This window comes from Bombina bombina, chromosome 3, assembly GCF_027579735.1.
Source record: "Bombina bombina isolate aBomBom1 chromosome 3, aBomBom1.pri, whole genome shotgun sequence".
In the NCBI taxonomy this organism is placed as follows: Eukaryota; Metazoa; Chordata; class Amphibia; order Anura; family Bombinatoridae; genus Bombina; species Bombina bombina.
Window position 1 is genome coordinate 1182836107 of NC_069501.1, and position 16621 is coordinate 1182852727.

At 40.8% G+C, this 16621-nt stretch overlaps 1 protein-coding gene across 2 annotated transcripts in view; it reads left to right on the forward strand.

Annotated features, from left to right (window-relative positions):
- The window catches only part of MRE11 (MRE11 homolog, double strand break repair nuclease), a 1042570-nt gene that overhangs the window by 780407 nt on the left and 245542 nt on the right, over window positions 1-16621 (forward strand). For both annotated transcript variants that reach the window (XM_053708610.1, XM_053708611.1), the window contains exon 18: window positions 9775-9842. In XM_053708610.1, coding sequence (XP_053564585.1) covers window positions 9775-9842 — 68 coding nt within the window. The remainder of the gene's footprint in view (window positions 1-9774; window positions 9843-16621) is intronic.

The following is a 16621-nucleotide window of genomic DNA, read 5'->3' on the forward strand; positions in this document are numbered from 1 at the left end:
ATCCCAGAGAAACTATGTAAAATGGACAAGTTCCTAGAGGTGCCGGGGCTCCCAGAAGCTTTTCCTATACCCAAGCGGGTGGCGGACATTGTTAATAAAGAATGGGAAAGGCCCGGTATTCCTTTCGTCCCTCCCCCCATATTTAAAAAATTGTTTCCTATGGTCGACCCCAGAAAGGACTTATGGCAGTCAGTCCCCAAGGTCGAGGGAGCGGTTTCTATTTTAAACAAACGCACCACTATTCCCATAGAGGATAGTTGTGCTTTCAAAGATCCTATGGATAAAAAATTAGAAGGTTTGCTTAAAAAGATGTTTGTTCAGCAGGGTTACCTTCTACAACCCATTTCATGCATTGTCCCTGTCACTACAGCCGCATATTTCTGGTTTGATGAACTGATTAAGGTGCTCGATAGTGACTCTCCTCCTTATGAGGAGATTATGGACAGAGTCAATGCTCTCAAATTGGCTAATTCTTTCACTCTAGACGCCTCTTTGCAATTGGCTAAGTTAGCGGCTAAGAATTCTGGGTTTGCTATTGTGGCGCGCAGAGCGCTTTGGTTGAAATCTTGGTCGGCTGATGCGTCTTCCAAGAACAAGCTACTAAACATTCCTTTCAAGGGGAAAACGCTGTTTGGTCCTGACTTGAAAGAGATTATCTCTGATATCACTGGGGGTAAGGGCCATGCCCTTCCTCAGGATCGGCCTTTCAAGGCAAAAAATAGACCTAATTTTCGTCCCTTTCGTAAAAACGGACCAGCCCAAGGTGCTGCGTCCTCTAAGCAAGAGGGTAATACTTCTCAGGCCAAGCCAGCTTGGAGACCAATGCAAGGCTGGAACAAGGGAAAGCAGGCAAAGAAACCTGCCACTGCTACCAAGACAGCATGAAATATCGGCCCCCGATCCGGGACCGGATCTGGTGGGGGGCAGACTCTCTCTCTTCGCTCAGGCTTGGGCAAGAGATGTTCTGGATCCTTGGGCGCTAGAAATAGTCTCCCAGGGTTATCTTCTGGAATTCAAGGGACTTCCCCCAAGGGGAAGGTTCCACAGGTCTCAGTTGTCTTCAGACCACATAAAAAGACAGGCGTTCTTACATTGTGTAGAAGACCTGTTAAAAATGGGAGTGATTCATCCTGTTCCATTGAGAGAACAAGGGATGGGGTTCTACTCCAATCTGTTCATAGTTCCCAAAAAAGAGGGAACATTCAGACCAATCCTAGATCTCAAGATCTTAAACAAATTTCTCAAGGTCCCATCTTTCAAGATGGAAACCATTCGAACTATCCTTCCTTCCATCCAGGAAGGTCAATTCATGACCACGGTGGATTTAAAGGATGCGTATCTACATATTCCTATCCACAAGGAACATCATCGGTTCCTAAGGTTTGCATTCCTGGACAAACATTACCAGTTCGTGGCGCTTCCTTTCGGATTAGCCACTGCTCCAAGGATTTTCACAAAGGTACTAGGGTCCCTTCTAGCTGTGCTAAGACCAAGGGGCATTGCAGTAGTACCTTACCTGGACGACATTCTGATTCAAGCGTCGTCCCTCCCTCGAGCAAAGGCTCACACGGACATCGTCCTGGCCTTTCTCAGATCGCACGGCTGGAAAGTGAACGTGGAAAAGAGTTCTCTATCCCCGTCAACAAGGGTTCCCTTCTTGGGAACAATTATAGACTCCTCAGAAATGAGGATTTTTCTAACAGAGGCCAGAAAGACAAAGCTTCTGGACTCTTGTCGAATACTTCATTCCGTTCCTCTTCCTTCCGTAGCTCAGTGCATGGAAGTGATCGGGTTGATGGTAGCGGCAATGGACATAGTTCCTTTTGCGCGCATTCATCTAAGACCATTACAACTGTGCATGCTCAGTCAGTGGAATGGGGACTATACAGACTTGTCTCCAAAGATACAAGTAAATCAGAGGACCAGAGACTCACTCCGTTGGTGGCTGTCCCTGGACAACCTGTCACGAGGGATGACATTCCACAGACCAGAGTGGGTCATTGTCACGACCGACGCCAGTCTGATGGGCTGGGGCGCGGTCTGGGGATCCCTGAAAGCTCAGGGTCTTTGGTCTCGGGAAGAATCTCTTCTACCGATAAATATTCTGGAACTGAGAGCGATATTCAATGCTCTCAAGGCTTGGCCTCAGCTAGCGAGGACCAAGTTCATACGGTTTCAATCAGACAACATGACGACTGTTGCGTACATCAACCATCAGGGGGGAACAAGGAGTTCCCTAGCGATGGAAGAAGTGACCAAGATTATTCTATGGGCGGAGTCTCACTCCTGCCACCTGTCTGCTATCCACATCCCGGGAGTGGAAAATTGGGAAGCGGATTTTCTGAGTCGTCAGACATTGCATCCGGGGGAGTGGGAACTCCATCCGGAAATCTTTGCCCAAGTCACTCAACTTTGGGGCATTCCAGACATGGATCTGATGGCCTCTCGTCAGAACTTCAAAGTTCCTTGCTACGGGTCCAGATCCAGGGATCCCAAGGCGGCTCTAGTGGATGCACTAGTAGCACCTTGGACCTTCAAACTAGCTTATGTGTTCCCGCCGTTTCCTCTCATCCCCAGGCTGGTAGCCAGGATCAATCAGGAGAGGGCGTCGGTGATCTTGATAGCTCCTGCGTGGCCACGCAGGACTTGGTATGCAGATCTGGTGAATATGTCATCGGCTCCACCTTGGAAGCTACCTTTGAGACGAGACCTTCTTGTTCAGGGTCCGTTCGAACATCCGAATCTGGTTTCACTCCAGCTGACTGCTTGGAGATTGAACGCTTGATTTTATCGAAGCGAGGTTTCTCAGATTCTGTTATCGATACTCTTGTTCAGGCCAGAAAGCCTGTAACTAGAAAGATTTACCACAAAATTTGGAAAAAATATATCTGTTGGTGTGAATCTAAAGGATTCCCTTGGGACAAGGTTAAGATTCCTAGGATTCTATCCTTCCTTCAAGAAGGATTGGAAAAAGGATTATCGGCAAGTTCCCTGAAGGGACAGATTTCTGCCTTGTCGGTGTTACTTCACAAAAAACTGGCAGCTGTGCCAGATGTTCAAGCCTTTGTTCAGGCTCTGGTTAGAATCAAGCCTGTTTACAAACCTTTGACTCCTCCTTGGAGTCTCAATTTAGTTCTTTCAGTTCTTCAGGGGGTTCCGTTTGAACCCTTACATTCCGTTGATATTAAGTTATTATCTTGGAAAGTTTTGTTTTTAGTTGCAATTTCTTCTGCTAGAAGAGTTTCAGAATTATCTGCTCTGCAGTGTTCTCCTCCTTATCTGGTGTTCCATGCAGATAAGGTGGTTTTACGTACTAAACCTGGTTTTCTTCCGAAAGTTGTTTCTAACAAAAACATTAACCAGGAGATTATCGTACCTTCTCTGTGTCCGAAACCAGTTTCAAAGAAGGAACGCTTGTTGCACAATTTGGATGTTGTTCGCGCTCTAAAATTCTATTTAGATGCTACAAAGGATTTTAGACAAACATCTTCCCTGTTTGTTGTTTATTCAGGTAAAAGGAGAGGTCAAAAAGCAACTTCTACCTCTCTCTCTTTTTGGATTAAAAGCATCATCAGATTGGCTTACGAGACTGCCGGACGGCAGCCTCCCGAAAGAATCACGGCTCATTCCACTAGGGCTGTGGCTTCCACATGGGCCTTCAAGAACGAGGCTTCTGTTGATCAGATATGTAGGGCAGCGACTTGGTCTTCACTGCACACTTTTACCAAATTTTACAAGTTTGATACTTTTGCTTCTTCTGAGGCTATTTTTGGGAGAAAGGTTTTGCAAGCCGTGGTGCCTTCCATTTAGGTGACCTGATTTGCTCCCTCCCTTCATCCGTGTCCTAAAGCTTTGGTATTGGTTCCCACAAGTAAGGATGACGCCGTGGACCGGACACACCTAAGTTGGAGAAAACAGAATTTATGTTTACCTGATAAATTTCTTTCTCCAACGGTGTGTCCGGTCCACGGCCCGCCCTGGTTTTTAAATCAGGTCTGATAATTTATTTTCTTTAACTACAGTCACCACGGTACCATGTGGTTTCTCCTATGCTATTATTCCTCCTTAACGTCGGTCGAATGACTGGGGTAGGCGGAGCCTAGGAGGGATCATGTGACCAGCTTTGCTGGGCTCTTTGCCATTTCCTGTTGGGGAAGAGAATATCCCACAAGTAAGGATGACGCCGTGGACCGGACACACCGTTGGAGAAAGAAATTTATCAGGTAAACATAAATTCTGTTTTTCTCGCAGCAAACAGATAAGCCCACCAAATAAGAGGAAACCAAAGCGGCATTTATTTAACCGCCAGCAGCTCATATAGAACTGCCACCAGCTTGATCTTGAAACTTAATCAAAACACTGGCATAGCGGCGTTTATTTAACCGCAATTATCTCACAAAAGTGATATCAAACAGATACACTTCAAGGTACTAATTTGTATACTTATATTATAGTGTGATAAAAATCGCACCAACATACCTCTACATTTGATATATAGTTGCCTAAGATAAGATCTCAATTGCATAGCTGAACTTGAAACAAAGTATCCTATATGAACTATACAGCAACTATTGTTTTATCCACTATAAAATTGTATCTACAAACATTTTGTTAGAAATTACAACTTGTGATAAACCCAAAACTGTATAAATTATAAGATTTCAACGTTATTATTTTAATTTAATTTATTTTTTATATATTATGTACATTTTTATACATAGAGACACCGGTGTCATTTTTTAAACTTTGAAGGAATTGTAATAATTTTTGTTTAAGTGTACTTTTAGCATCACTACTATTGGGTAAATTTACCATAATCAAATAAAGGATCATATTTATTTCTTAAATAGTTTCGACATCCATTTTTTTCCAAAAGAGAATATAAAATTAGGACTCATCAAAACATTAACATATATTGAGCCCACATATTATCACACATATTTACAGTAAGACACATTGGGAATAGCAACTTGTTTTGTGCCACCTACTACAACTAACTATAACTCTTTAAACTTTGGGATAAAGTTTACTTCAGGTGTGCTAGATTCCCCACCAGCTAGACAGTCTAAACCTACCAAACATTCAGTACCCTCTGCTTTCCCTTGTTCTACTAAACAGGAAGGAAATTTTGCTAATTCCAAGTCTGTCTGGAGACCTAACCAGACCTGGAATAAGGGTAAACAAGCCAAAAAGTCCACTGCTACCAAGACAGCATGAAGGGGCAGCCCCCGATCCGGGACCGGATCTAGTAGGGGGCAGACTTTCTCTCTTTGCTCAGGCCTGGGCAAGAGATGTGCAGGAACCCTGGGCATTAGAAATTGTGACCCGGGGGTATCAACTGGAATTCAAAAATTTTCCCCCAAGAGGGAGATTTCATCTTTCACGTTTGTCTGTAGACCAGACAAAAAGAGATGCGTTCTTACACTGTGTAAAAGACCTCTATACCATGGGAGTAATTTGTTGTGTTCCAAAACTGGATCAGGGACAGGGGTTTTTACTCAAACCTTTTCGTGGTTCCTAAAAAAGAGGGAACTTTCAGACCTATTTTAGATTTAAAATGTCTAAACCATTTTCTCAGAGTCCCATCGTTCAAGATGGAGACTATACGAACAATCTTACCAATGATCCAGGAGGGTCAGTACATGACCAACGTGGATCTAAAGGATGCGTACCTTCACATTCCTATCCACAAGGATCATCATCAGTTTCTAAGGTTTGCTTTTCTGGACAAGCATTATCAGTTTGTGACCCTTCCCTTCAGATTGGCCACAGCTCCCAGAATATTCACAAAAGTGCTAGGGTCCCTTCTAGCGGTTCTCAGGCCGCGGGGCATAGCAGTGGCGCACTATCTAGACGATATCTTGATTCAGGCATCAAATTGTCATCTGACCAAATCTCACACGGACATTGGGCTGTCCTTCCTAAGGACTCATGGTTGGAAAGTGAATATAGGAAATAGTTCACTTGTTCCACAAACAAGAGTTCCATTCTTGGGAACTCTTATAGACTCGGTAGACATGAAAATATTCAGATTCTAAATACAGGTGGCCCTCGTTTTACAACGGTTCAATTTACACCGTTTCAGAATAACAACCTTTTTTTCCAGTCATGTGACTGCTATTGAAAAGCATTGAGAAGCAGTGCATTTATTAAAATATCCAGTAGGCGGAGCTGTCCGCTTGTGTTGCAGCAAAGCCAAGCAAGCTGAAATTAATCCGTTTAACCAGACCTGAGCTATCGAGCAGATTTCAAAGGAACAAGATCTTCCTGTCTATAAATCAGTCCAGATTGGAATGAATAGAAATACCTATTTGCTGAAAAATGCAAGTGAAGTCTGTGTTGTGTGATTATTTTATTAAGTTTATAATGCTGTTTAGCAAAAGTTTTTGTTCATTTAACTTAGTTTCATTATTTATTCTGTGTTGTGTGATTATTTTATTAGGTTTATAATGCTGTTTAGCATTTAAAGTCTTCATTTCAAAGCTTTAAAAATAATGTATTAGGTGTTACTTATGACAATTTTGAGAGGGGCCTGGAACCTATCTCCCTCACTTCCCATTGACTTACATTATAAACTGGGTTTCAATTTACAACGGTTTCGATTTACAACCATTCCTTCTGGAACCTAACCCCGGCGTAAACTGAGGGCTACCTGGTACTTGCTGAGCTCTTCAGTCCATTCCTCGGCCATCAGTGGCTCAGTGTATGGAGATCACTGGATTAATGGTAGCAGCAATGGACATCGTCCTGTTTGCTCGCTTTCATCTCAGACCACTGCAGCTGTACATGCTCAGACAGTGGCATGGGGATTATAATCAATCTGGATCAATAGACCAGAGAGTCTCTTCTTTGGTGGTTGTCACAGGATCATCTGTCCCAGGGAAAGTGCTTCCGCAGGCCATCATGGGTTATAGTGACAACGGACGCCAGCCTCTTGGGCTGGGGTGCAGTCTGGAATTCCCTGAAGGCTCAGGGAACTTGGACTCCGACGGAGTCTTAATTAACAATCAATATTCTGGAACTGAGAGCAATATTCAATGCGCTTCAGGCGTGGCCTCAGTTGGCACTGACCAAATTCATAAGATTCCAGTCGGACAATATCACAAATGTAGCATATATCAATCACCAGGGGGAAAAAGGAGTTCTCTTGCAATGATAGAGGTATCAAAGATAATCCAATGGGCAGAGAATCACTCTTGCCATCTATCAGCAATCTATATCCCAGGAGTAGAGACCTAGGAAGCGGATTTTCTAAGTCGTCAGACTTTTCATCCGGGGGAGTGGGAACTCCATCCAGAGGTGTTTGCATTATTGACTCAACAATGGGGCACACAGGAATTGGATCTAATGGCATCTCAACAGAATGCCAAACTTCTATGTTACGGGTCCAGGTCAAGGGATCCTCAGGATGTACTGATAGATGCTCTAGCAGTACCTTGGTCATTGAACCTGGCTTATGTGTTTCCTCCTTTTCCTCTCCTACCCCGTGTGATTGGGAGAATCAAACAGGAGAGAGCTTCAGTAATTCTAATAGCGCCTGCGTGGCCACGCATGACTTGGTATGCGGATCTAGTGGACATGTCGTCTCTACCTCCGTGGAAACTACCGTTGAGGCAGGACCTTCTCATTCAAGGTCCATTCAAACATCCAAATCTAACTTCTCTGCAGCTGACTGCCTGGAGATTGAACGCTTGATTTTATCAAAGCGGGGATTCTCTGAGTCGGTCATTAATACTCTCATTCAGGCTTGCAAGCCTGTCACTAGAAAGATTTTCCATAAGATATGGCATAAATATCTTTATTGGTGCGAATCCAAGGGCTACTCATGGAGTAAGATTAGGATTCCTAGGATTTTGTCCTTTCTCCAAGAAGGATTGGAGAATGGGTTATCTGCTAGTTCTTTATAAGGACAAATTTCTGCTTTGTCAGTTTTATTACACAAGCGTCTAGCGGATGTCCCAGACGTTAAGTCTTTTTGTCAGGCTTTAATCAGAATCAACCCTGTGTTTAAACCTGTTGCTCCACCATGGAGTCTGAATTTAGTTCTTCAAGCGGTTCCGTTTAAACCCATGCATTCCATAGATATTAAGCTGTTATCTTGGAAAGTGTTGTTTTTAGTTGCTATCTCTTCTGCTTGAAGAGTTTCTGAGCTTTCTGCATTACAATGTGATCCGCCTTATCTTGTCTTTCATTCTGATAATCTGGTTTTGCGTACTAAGCCTGGATTTCTTCCTAAGGTTGTTTCAAATAAGAATATTAATCAGGAAATTGTTGTTCCTTCCTTGTGTCCTAATCCTTCTTCTAAGAAGGAACGTCTGTTACATAACTTGGATGTGGTTCGTGCTTTGAAGTTTTACTTACAAGCGAACAAGGATTTCCGTCAAACATCTTCTCTATTCATTGTTTATTCTGGAAAACGTAGGGGTCAAAAATCTACGGCTACCTCTCTTTCTTTTTGGCTGAAAAGCATCATCCGGCTGACATAAAAACGATGCTTCTGTTGAACAGATTTGTAAGGCTGTGACTTGGTCCTCCCTTCATACTTTTTCCAAATTTTACAAATTTGATACTTTTCCTTCTTCTGAGGCTATTTTTGGGAGAAAGGTTCTTCAAGCAGTGGTGCCTTCCGTTTAGGTTCCTGTCTTGTCCCTCCCTTTCATCCGTGTCCTAAAGCTTTGGTATTGGTATCCCACAACTAAGGATGAAACCCGTGGACTCGGCATATCTTGTAAAAGAAAAGGAAATTTATGCTTACCTCATTAATTTCTTTTACGATATGCCGAGTCCACGGCCCACCCTGTCATTTTAAGACAGGATTTATTTTATTTTTCAAAACTTCAGTCACCTCTGCACCTTTTAGCTTTTCCTTTCTCTTCCTATATCTCCGGTCGAATGACTGGGGGGAGGAGTTAGGGGAGGAGCTATGTAACAGCTCTGCTGTGGTGCTCTTTGCCACTTCCTGTTAGCAGGAGGTTAATATCCCACAAGTAAGGATGAAACCTGTGGACTCGGCATATCGTAAAAGAAATTATTTTATCGGGTAAGCATAAATTTCCTTTTTGTAACAAAAATAACGTTTTATAAAGCAAATTTAGTTTATTATTTACTGATTAAGCACATCATTACATATTGATTGAGTGCTGTATATTCTATGGAGTGACAATTATATGTTTGTCTAAATCTAATAGCTGGATAGGTATTCACAGGTATGCATATAAAGCACAACTAAATTTTAAATGGGAAATTTAAGAACTTTTTTTTCTTAATGTGTTGCTCATTGAATGTCAGATTTATAGTTTTTCATTATTATTTAGATTTGTATTATTCAACCTTTACCCTGAGTTTTCAAGTGATCACAGGGTTAAAATTTGGGAAAAACTGCTGATTTACTGGTCAGCAACATTGTATGTCATGCTTCCTCCAGTGTAGATTTAAAGAGGCACAGAAGCCAAAATTAAACTTCTATAATAGAGGGATAATTAATAAAAAAAACTTCCCAGTTTACAAAATTACAAAATATTTTTTCTTCTTCGTTGAAATGTAGCTTTTTAGGACAATTCACATGTCTTGACCACTTTTTTTTTTAATGTATATTCTGTATCTAAATCATGAAAGTTTAATATCGATCTTTAAGATAGAAAATGTGTTATAAATAGGATCTGATGGGCAGCAACACTTAATTGTCCAGTCAATACTAGGTTTAAAATGCATTGATATTTTTATAGGATATTGAACCATTACAGTTTCATGTTGATCAATTTTTGGTATTTTCAGATCATTGAAGATGACGACTCGGATATTGAAGAAGTTTCTTTTACACCATCCAGTCATGCTGCCAAAAGGTAACATTTGCTTAAAAAAATTGATCTGTCATTATATAAATTTAGCTGATTTTATTATAAAACTGGTTTAAAAATTCTATCAGACGGGTGACCTCTGTTTAGTAAAAGCGATTCTTTAGGAACAAAGCTTAGGCCAGTAGACTGGAAACAAATTTGCTCTTCCATAGCACTCAGTCGACGCGCGTTTCGCCCCACAGTGCTTTGAAAACTAGCCGGAAACATTTGTTTTCAGTCTACTGGCCTAAGCTTTGTTGCCTAAAGAATCCCTTTTACTAAACAGAGGTCACCCGTCTACCTCGCGGACACAGTACCGCTGACTGGCAACGTCAGCCTGTGGTGACAAGACACAGCCTTAACCAGGCGATCCTGTGGTTCCTACCTGTTTGCAAGGATTTGAAATCCGACTGATAACCCGCTGTTTGGCAAAAGCAAACAAGGCTTTACAGAGCTCCCTGGCAGCAGCTTGTAGGAGATCACCTAATATCGTTGACCAGAAACGGCAGTCTAAGGCTACAAGACACAGTCACACTAGTGGATCTGGAGGTTTTGATCGAAATTTCAGGAGTTAAAATCTGACAGACAACCTGCTGTTTGAAATAAGTAAGCGAGGTTTGCGGAGCTCCCTGGCAGCATCCTGCATCTAGTTGATCTCAACTTGAGGGACACCAGGCATACGGCTTATACGGCCCCTGAATAATTTCAAGTCAAACTACCAGGAGTATTTATTTGCATAACTTATTGCGATATTTCATGCCCAAAATCACAATATTCATTTTTTCCCATATTGCCTATTTTTAATATATATATATATATATATATATATATATATATATATATATATATATATATATATATATATATATATATATATATATATATATATATATATATATATATAGCAAAGTCCTGTGTAGGAATGCACACCATATATTTAGTAGCAGCTGCCAGGGTGCAATGTCAAAACAGTATGTACTATGCAAAAAAGGCAGCACTCACTGGTCATTTGTAAGTAAAATTTAGCTTTTAATAATACAAAAAGTTAAAATCTTGGGGAAAACATGACGTTTCGATGCCTAACTGGCATCTTTTTCAAATGTCCCAAAAGGTAAATCAAAAGTGGTCACACCAGCTATGTGGTGTTCCCCATGAGAGCATAAAACTACTGGCTGAATGTGTTATATTTATACAAGTCATAGCTGACATTGAGGCTGTGTTCAGCTGTGGATAATCACTTGCAAATCTGATCAGCTGGTTCCGTTCCCACCCACAAGCTTTATACTTCATTGTGCTGTTAGTTAAGCAACTGCATGGCTAAATTGCATATGTGGGAGTGATCTGCACCAGAGTAGTGTCCAATGATCTTGCAATGTTTTCAGGCGTCATCATACACGCCCACTTGTCTCTGCTGTGAGTGAAACTTCCCCAAACAATATGAAGCTCCCATGCAAGATTAGCAGAAAATGCTTGATAGAGCACACAATCCAGCAACATGTGGGGGGTGGTGATGTTGAATAAATGACATCCAATAACACATTAGCCAAGTAGCAAAGGAAGAGAAAAAATGTAGAGAAGAAAAAATGAAAAAAATTTACTCTGGATTGTGTGCTCTATCAAGCATTTTCTGCTAATCTTGCATGGGAGCTTCATATTAACCAATGGGGATGTACCCGCTACAAGTGGGGCATTCGTGTTGTCTGATTTGAATAGATTGAATGTGTATTACACCCCATCGATATTTCCTGATATTCCTGCATTAGCTGTTGCTTTATGAATAAATGCGAGGGTGTACCCGCTATAGGTGGGACATTTGATCTCCTCACTACAACTTTTCAATGTGTATTACATCCCAGTGCAATGTTCAGTACATCATGTGCCAAGGTGAACATGCAGCTTCTACATTGATTGACAAAGGTGACCCCTCACCAACCTGTGTGAATCATACGGCATCGTTGTGCCAGAAGCAGTTCATAAGTCACAGGCTAATATCCCTTTGTTTGGGGAAGTTTCACTCACAGCAGAGACAAGTGGGCGTGTATGAATACGCCTGAAAACATCGCAAGATCATTGGACACTACTCTGGTGCAGATCACTCCCACATATGCAAATTAGCCATGCAGTTGCTCAACTAACAGCACAATGAAGTATAAAGCTTGTGGGTGGGAACGGAACCAGCTGATCAGATTTGCAAGTGATTATCCACAGTTGAACACAGCCTTGATGTCAGCTATGACTTGTATAAATATAACACATTCAGCCAGTAGTTTTATGCTCTCATGGGGAACACCACATAGCTGGTGTGACCACTTTGGATTTACCTTTTGGGACATTTGAAAAAGATGCCAGTTAGGCATCGAAACGTCATGTTTTTCCCAAGTTTTTAACATTTTGTATTATTAAAAGCTAAATTTTACTTACAAATGACCAGTGAGTGCTGCCTTTTTTGCATAGTATATATATATATATATATATATATATATATATATATATATATATGTTAAGTTTGTGAGACTTGTTTAAAGTACTGTGTTTGGGAGTTTTGCACGCATTCCAATGTAGATCAGATTTCCTGAGCCACAGTTTAAGCGTAGTATAGAGTAATTAAGATTGGTTTGTTGTATCTTCTCTGGTGTATATGTGTGTACACAGGTTTCTCATCTTTTGTTGACATTTTCTGTTGTCTGACTGAAGACACTAGTATACATTGTAAGTTGGATGGCAGTTTATAGACAATAAAAGAAGGTTCTGAAAATATCTTTTTAAAGGATGTGAAATAACTTTTGACACACAAAAGGAACACACTCTTTAAGCCCAGGGGTAGTCCAACCAACTCTGAAACTTGAAGAATTATTTATTTTTTTAGATACAGTATTATTGCAACATAAGAATTGGTTAAATTTAAGTTTTGAACACAATATTACTTTATGGAGGAAAAGAGGAGTTGGTGGTCTCACAATTTTATAGTGTTTTTTTATACTATGATTAAAGGGATACTGAACCCATATTTTTTCTTTCATGATTCAGATAGAACATGCCATTTTAAGCAAATTTCTAATTTACTCTGATTCTCAATTTTTCTTCGTTCTCTTGGTATCTTTATTTGTAAAAGCAGGAGTGTAAGCTTACGAGCCTGCCCATGTTTGGTTCAGTGCCCTGGGTAGCGTTTGCTGATTGGTGGCTACAGTTAGAAAATTGCTTAAAATCGCATGCTCTATCTGAATCATGAAAGAAAAAAATAGGTTCATTATCCCTTTAAGAGACCTGTATATATCTGCTGTTGAGAATGTTAGAGGGTATTTGGAATATTGTAAGCAGCTTTTTGCATTGTATCGAGGGCGTGCACTGAAAGCACTCAGGCTTCTTCCTTGCCTGAAATGGTTGAGGAATCAGCTGCCAGGTAAGTGCTTGAGATCTATCACCTCGGTTTCCACCGAGCACCCATTACATAAGTTTTGTTTAGACTTTCACCTTCTTCATCTGTCTTGTGATGGAGTGAGTTATTCTAGTGAATTTGACGGCTATCTTTCTACTTATGGTTTGGGGTACAAACATTCTCACAGCTTCATTATGGTACATTACTTTTTTATTATCTATTGACTTACATTTTAGCCTATTAGTGCAGTGTCTGCCACAACCCACGGGCGTGAGCACAATGTTATCTTTATGGCTCACATGAACTAGTACTCCCCTGTTGTGAAAAACTAGGCTGTATTTAGTGGCTTAGAAACAGGCAGACATGTAGAGGTTTAAATTTTATAAAGTTTATTAATATAACAATGGTGGTTGTGCAAAGCTGGGGTATCGGTAGGAAATGCGTTATCTATCTTTTTAAACAATAACAATTTTAGTGTTGACTGGCCCTTTAAATATATATACTTGCATTAGATTATTTTGATCCCATGGAGTCTGTATGTTTTGTTTTAGTGCATTGTAGTATAGTAAGTAAGTAATGCATAATCTGTTCCACTCTATAGCTCATGCATATTTCTAATACTACATATTTTCTACCAATACTCTCCGCATTATTTTTTAAACTAGTTACATTTATTATTGCTATTAGAAACTGCAGAATTAGAAAGTCTGCCTATAAGAATGTTAAAATATTTATTATTAAAATATTTCACAATTTATAAAATACTTGTGATCGTTTTTTCAGATCATTGCTAAGAGCCCTATTTTTCCTATGGGGACATAAAGTTCTTGGCGACCACAATCCATTTTCGAGACACTTTCCAACACCTTTAAGTAGACAGTTTTGACTTTTCAAATTCAACATCTCAAGGCGCTTGATAAAGCTTTAAAATTGTATTTCTTCTGTTATGTGTGATCAGTCCACGGGTCATCATTACTTCTGGGATATAACTCCTCCCCAACAGGAAATGCAAGAGGATTCACCCAGCAGAGCTGCATATAGCTCCTCCCCTCTACGTCAGTCCCAGTCATTCTCTTGCACCCAACGACTAGATAGGATGTGTGAGAGGACTATGGTGATTATACTTAGTTTTTATGACTTCAATCAAAAGTTTGTTATTTTATAATAGCACCGGAGCGTGTTATTACTTCTCTGGCAGACTTTGAGGAAGAATCTACCAGAGTTTTTACTATGATTTTAACCGGAGTAGTTAAGATCATATTGCTGTTCTCGGCCATCTGAGGGAGGTAAAAGCTTCAGATCAGGGGACAGGGGCAGATGAATCTGCATTGAGGTATGTAGCAGTTTTTATTTTCTGAATGGAATTGATGAGAAAATCCTGCTATACCGTTATAATGACATGTATGTATACACTTCAGTATTCTGGGAATGGTACTTCACCGGAACTACTCTGTTAAAGGTCACTAATCTTTTTAATAAGTATTATATCATGTTAAACGTTTTTGCTGGAATGTAGAATCGTTTACATTGCTGAGGTACTGAGTAAATAAATGTTTGGGCTTTATTTTCCACTTGGCAGTAGTTTGCTTTGAATTGTGACAGTTTCGTTTCTCTTCACTGCTGTGTGGGAGAGGGAGGGGCCGTTTTTGGCGCTCTTTACTACGCATCAACAATTTCCAGTCAGCTATTATTATTTTTCCTGCATGATCCGGTTCATCTCTGACAGATCTCAGGGGTCTTCAAACTTCTTGAAGGGAGGTACATTCTCTCAGCAGAGCTGTGAGAATTTTTTATATTGACTGTGGATAAAGACGTTACTCAATAATTTTTATGTCAAATTTAGTTATGTTATCTTACTAATGGGAACAAAAACCTTTGCTAAAAGTTGTGTTGTTTTAAAGTTGATGCTATAACTGTTTCTCAGTTCATTATCTCAACTGTCATTTAATCGTTTAAGTACCTCTTTGAGGCACAGTACGTTTTTGCTAAAAAAGATTATAACCAGGTTGCAAGTTATTGCTAGTGTGTTAAACATGTCTGACTCAGAGGAAGATATCTGTGTCATTTGTTCCAATGTCAAGGTGGAGCCCAATAGAAATTTATGTACTAACTGTATTGATGCTACTTTAAATAAAAGTCAATCTGTACAATGTGAACAAATTTCACCAATCTGCGAGGGGAGAGTTATGCCGACTAACTCGCCTCACGCGGCAGTACCTGCATCTCCCGCCCGGGAGGTGCGTGATATTATGGCGCCTAGTACATCTGGGCGGCCATTACAGATAACATTACAAGATATGGCTACTGTTATGACTGAAGTTTTGTCTAAATTACCAGAACTAAGAGGCAAGCGTGATCACTCTGGGGTGAGAACAGAGTGCGCTGACAATACTAGGGCCATGTCTGATACTGCGTCACAGCTTGCAGAGCATGAGGACGGAGAGCTTCATTCTGTGGGTGACGGTTCTGATCCAAACAGATTGGATTCAGATATTTCAAATTTTAAATTTAAATTGGAGAACCTCCGTGTATTACTAGGGGAGGTCTTAGCAGCTCTCAATGATTGTAACACCGTTGCAATACCAGAGAAACTATGTAGGTTGGATAAATACTTTGCGGTACCGGCGAGTACTGACGTTTTTCCTATACCTAAGAGATTAACTGAAATTGTTACTAAGGAGTGGGATAGACCCGGTGTGCCGTTCTCACCCCCTCCAATATTTAGAAAGATGTTTCCAATAGACGCCACCACTCGGGACTTATGGCAAACGGTCCCTAAGGTGGAGGGAGCAGTTTCTACTCTAGCTAAGCGTACCACTATCCCGGTGGAGGATAGCTGTGCTTTTTCAGATCCAATGGATAAAAAATTAGAGGGTTACCTTAAGAAAATGTTTGTTCAACAAGGTTTTATTTTGCAACCCCTTGCATGTATCGCGCCGATTACGGCTGCGGCAGCATTTTGGATTGAGTCTCTGGAAGAGAACCTTAGTTCATCTACGCTAGACGACATTATGGACAGGCTTAGAGTCCTTAAACTAGCTAATTCATTCATTTCGGAGGCCGTAGTACATTTAACCAAACTTACGGCTAAGAACTCAGGATTCGCCATACAGGCACGTAGGGCACTGTGGCTAAAATCCTGGTCAGCTGATGTTACTTCTAAGTCCAAATTACTTAATATACCTTTCAAGGGGCAGTCCTTATTTGGGCCCGGTTTGAAAGAAATTATCGCTGACATTACAGGAGGTAAGGGCCACGCCCTACCTCAAGACAAAGCCAAAGCTAAGGCTAGACAGTCTAATTTTCGTCCCTTTCGGAATTTCAAAACAGGAGCAGCATCAACCTCCACTGCACCAAAACAGGAAGGAGCTGTTGCTCGTTACAGGCAAGGCTGGAAGCCCAACCAGTC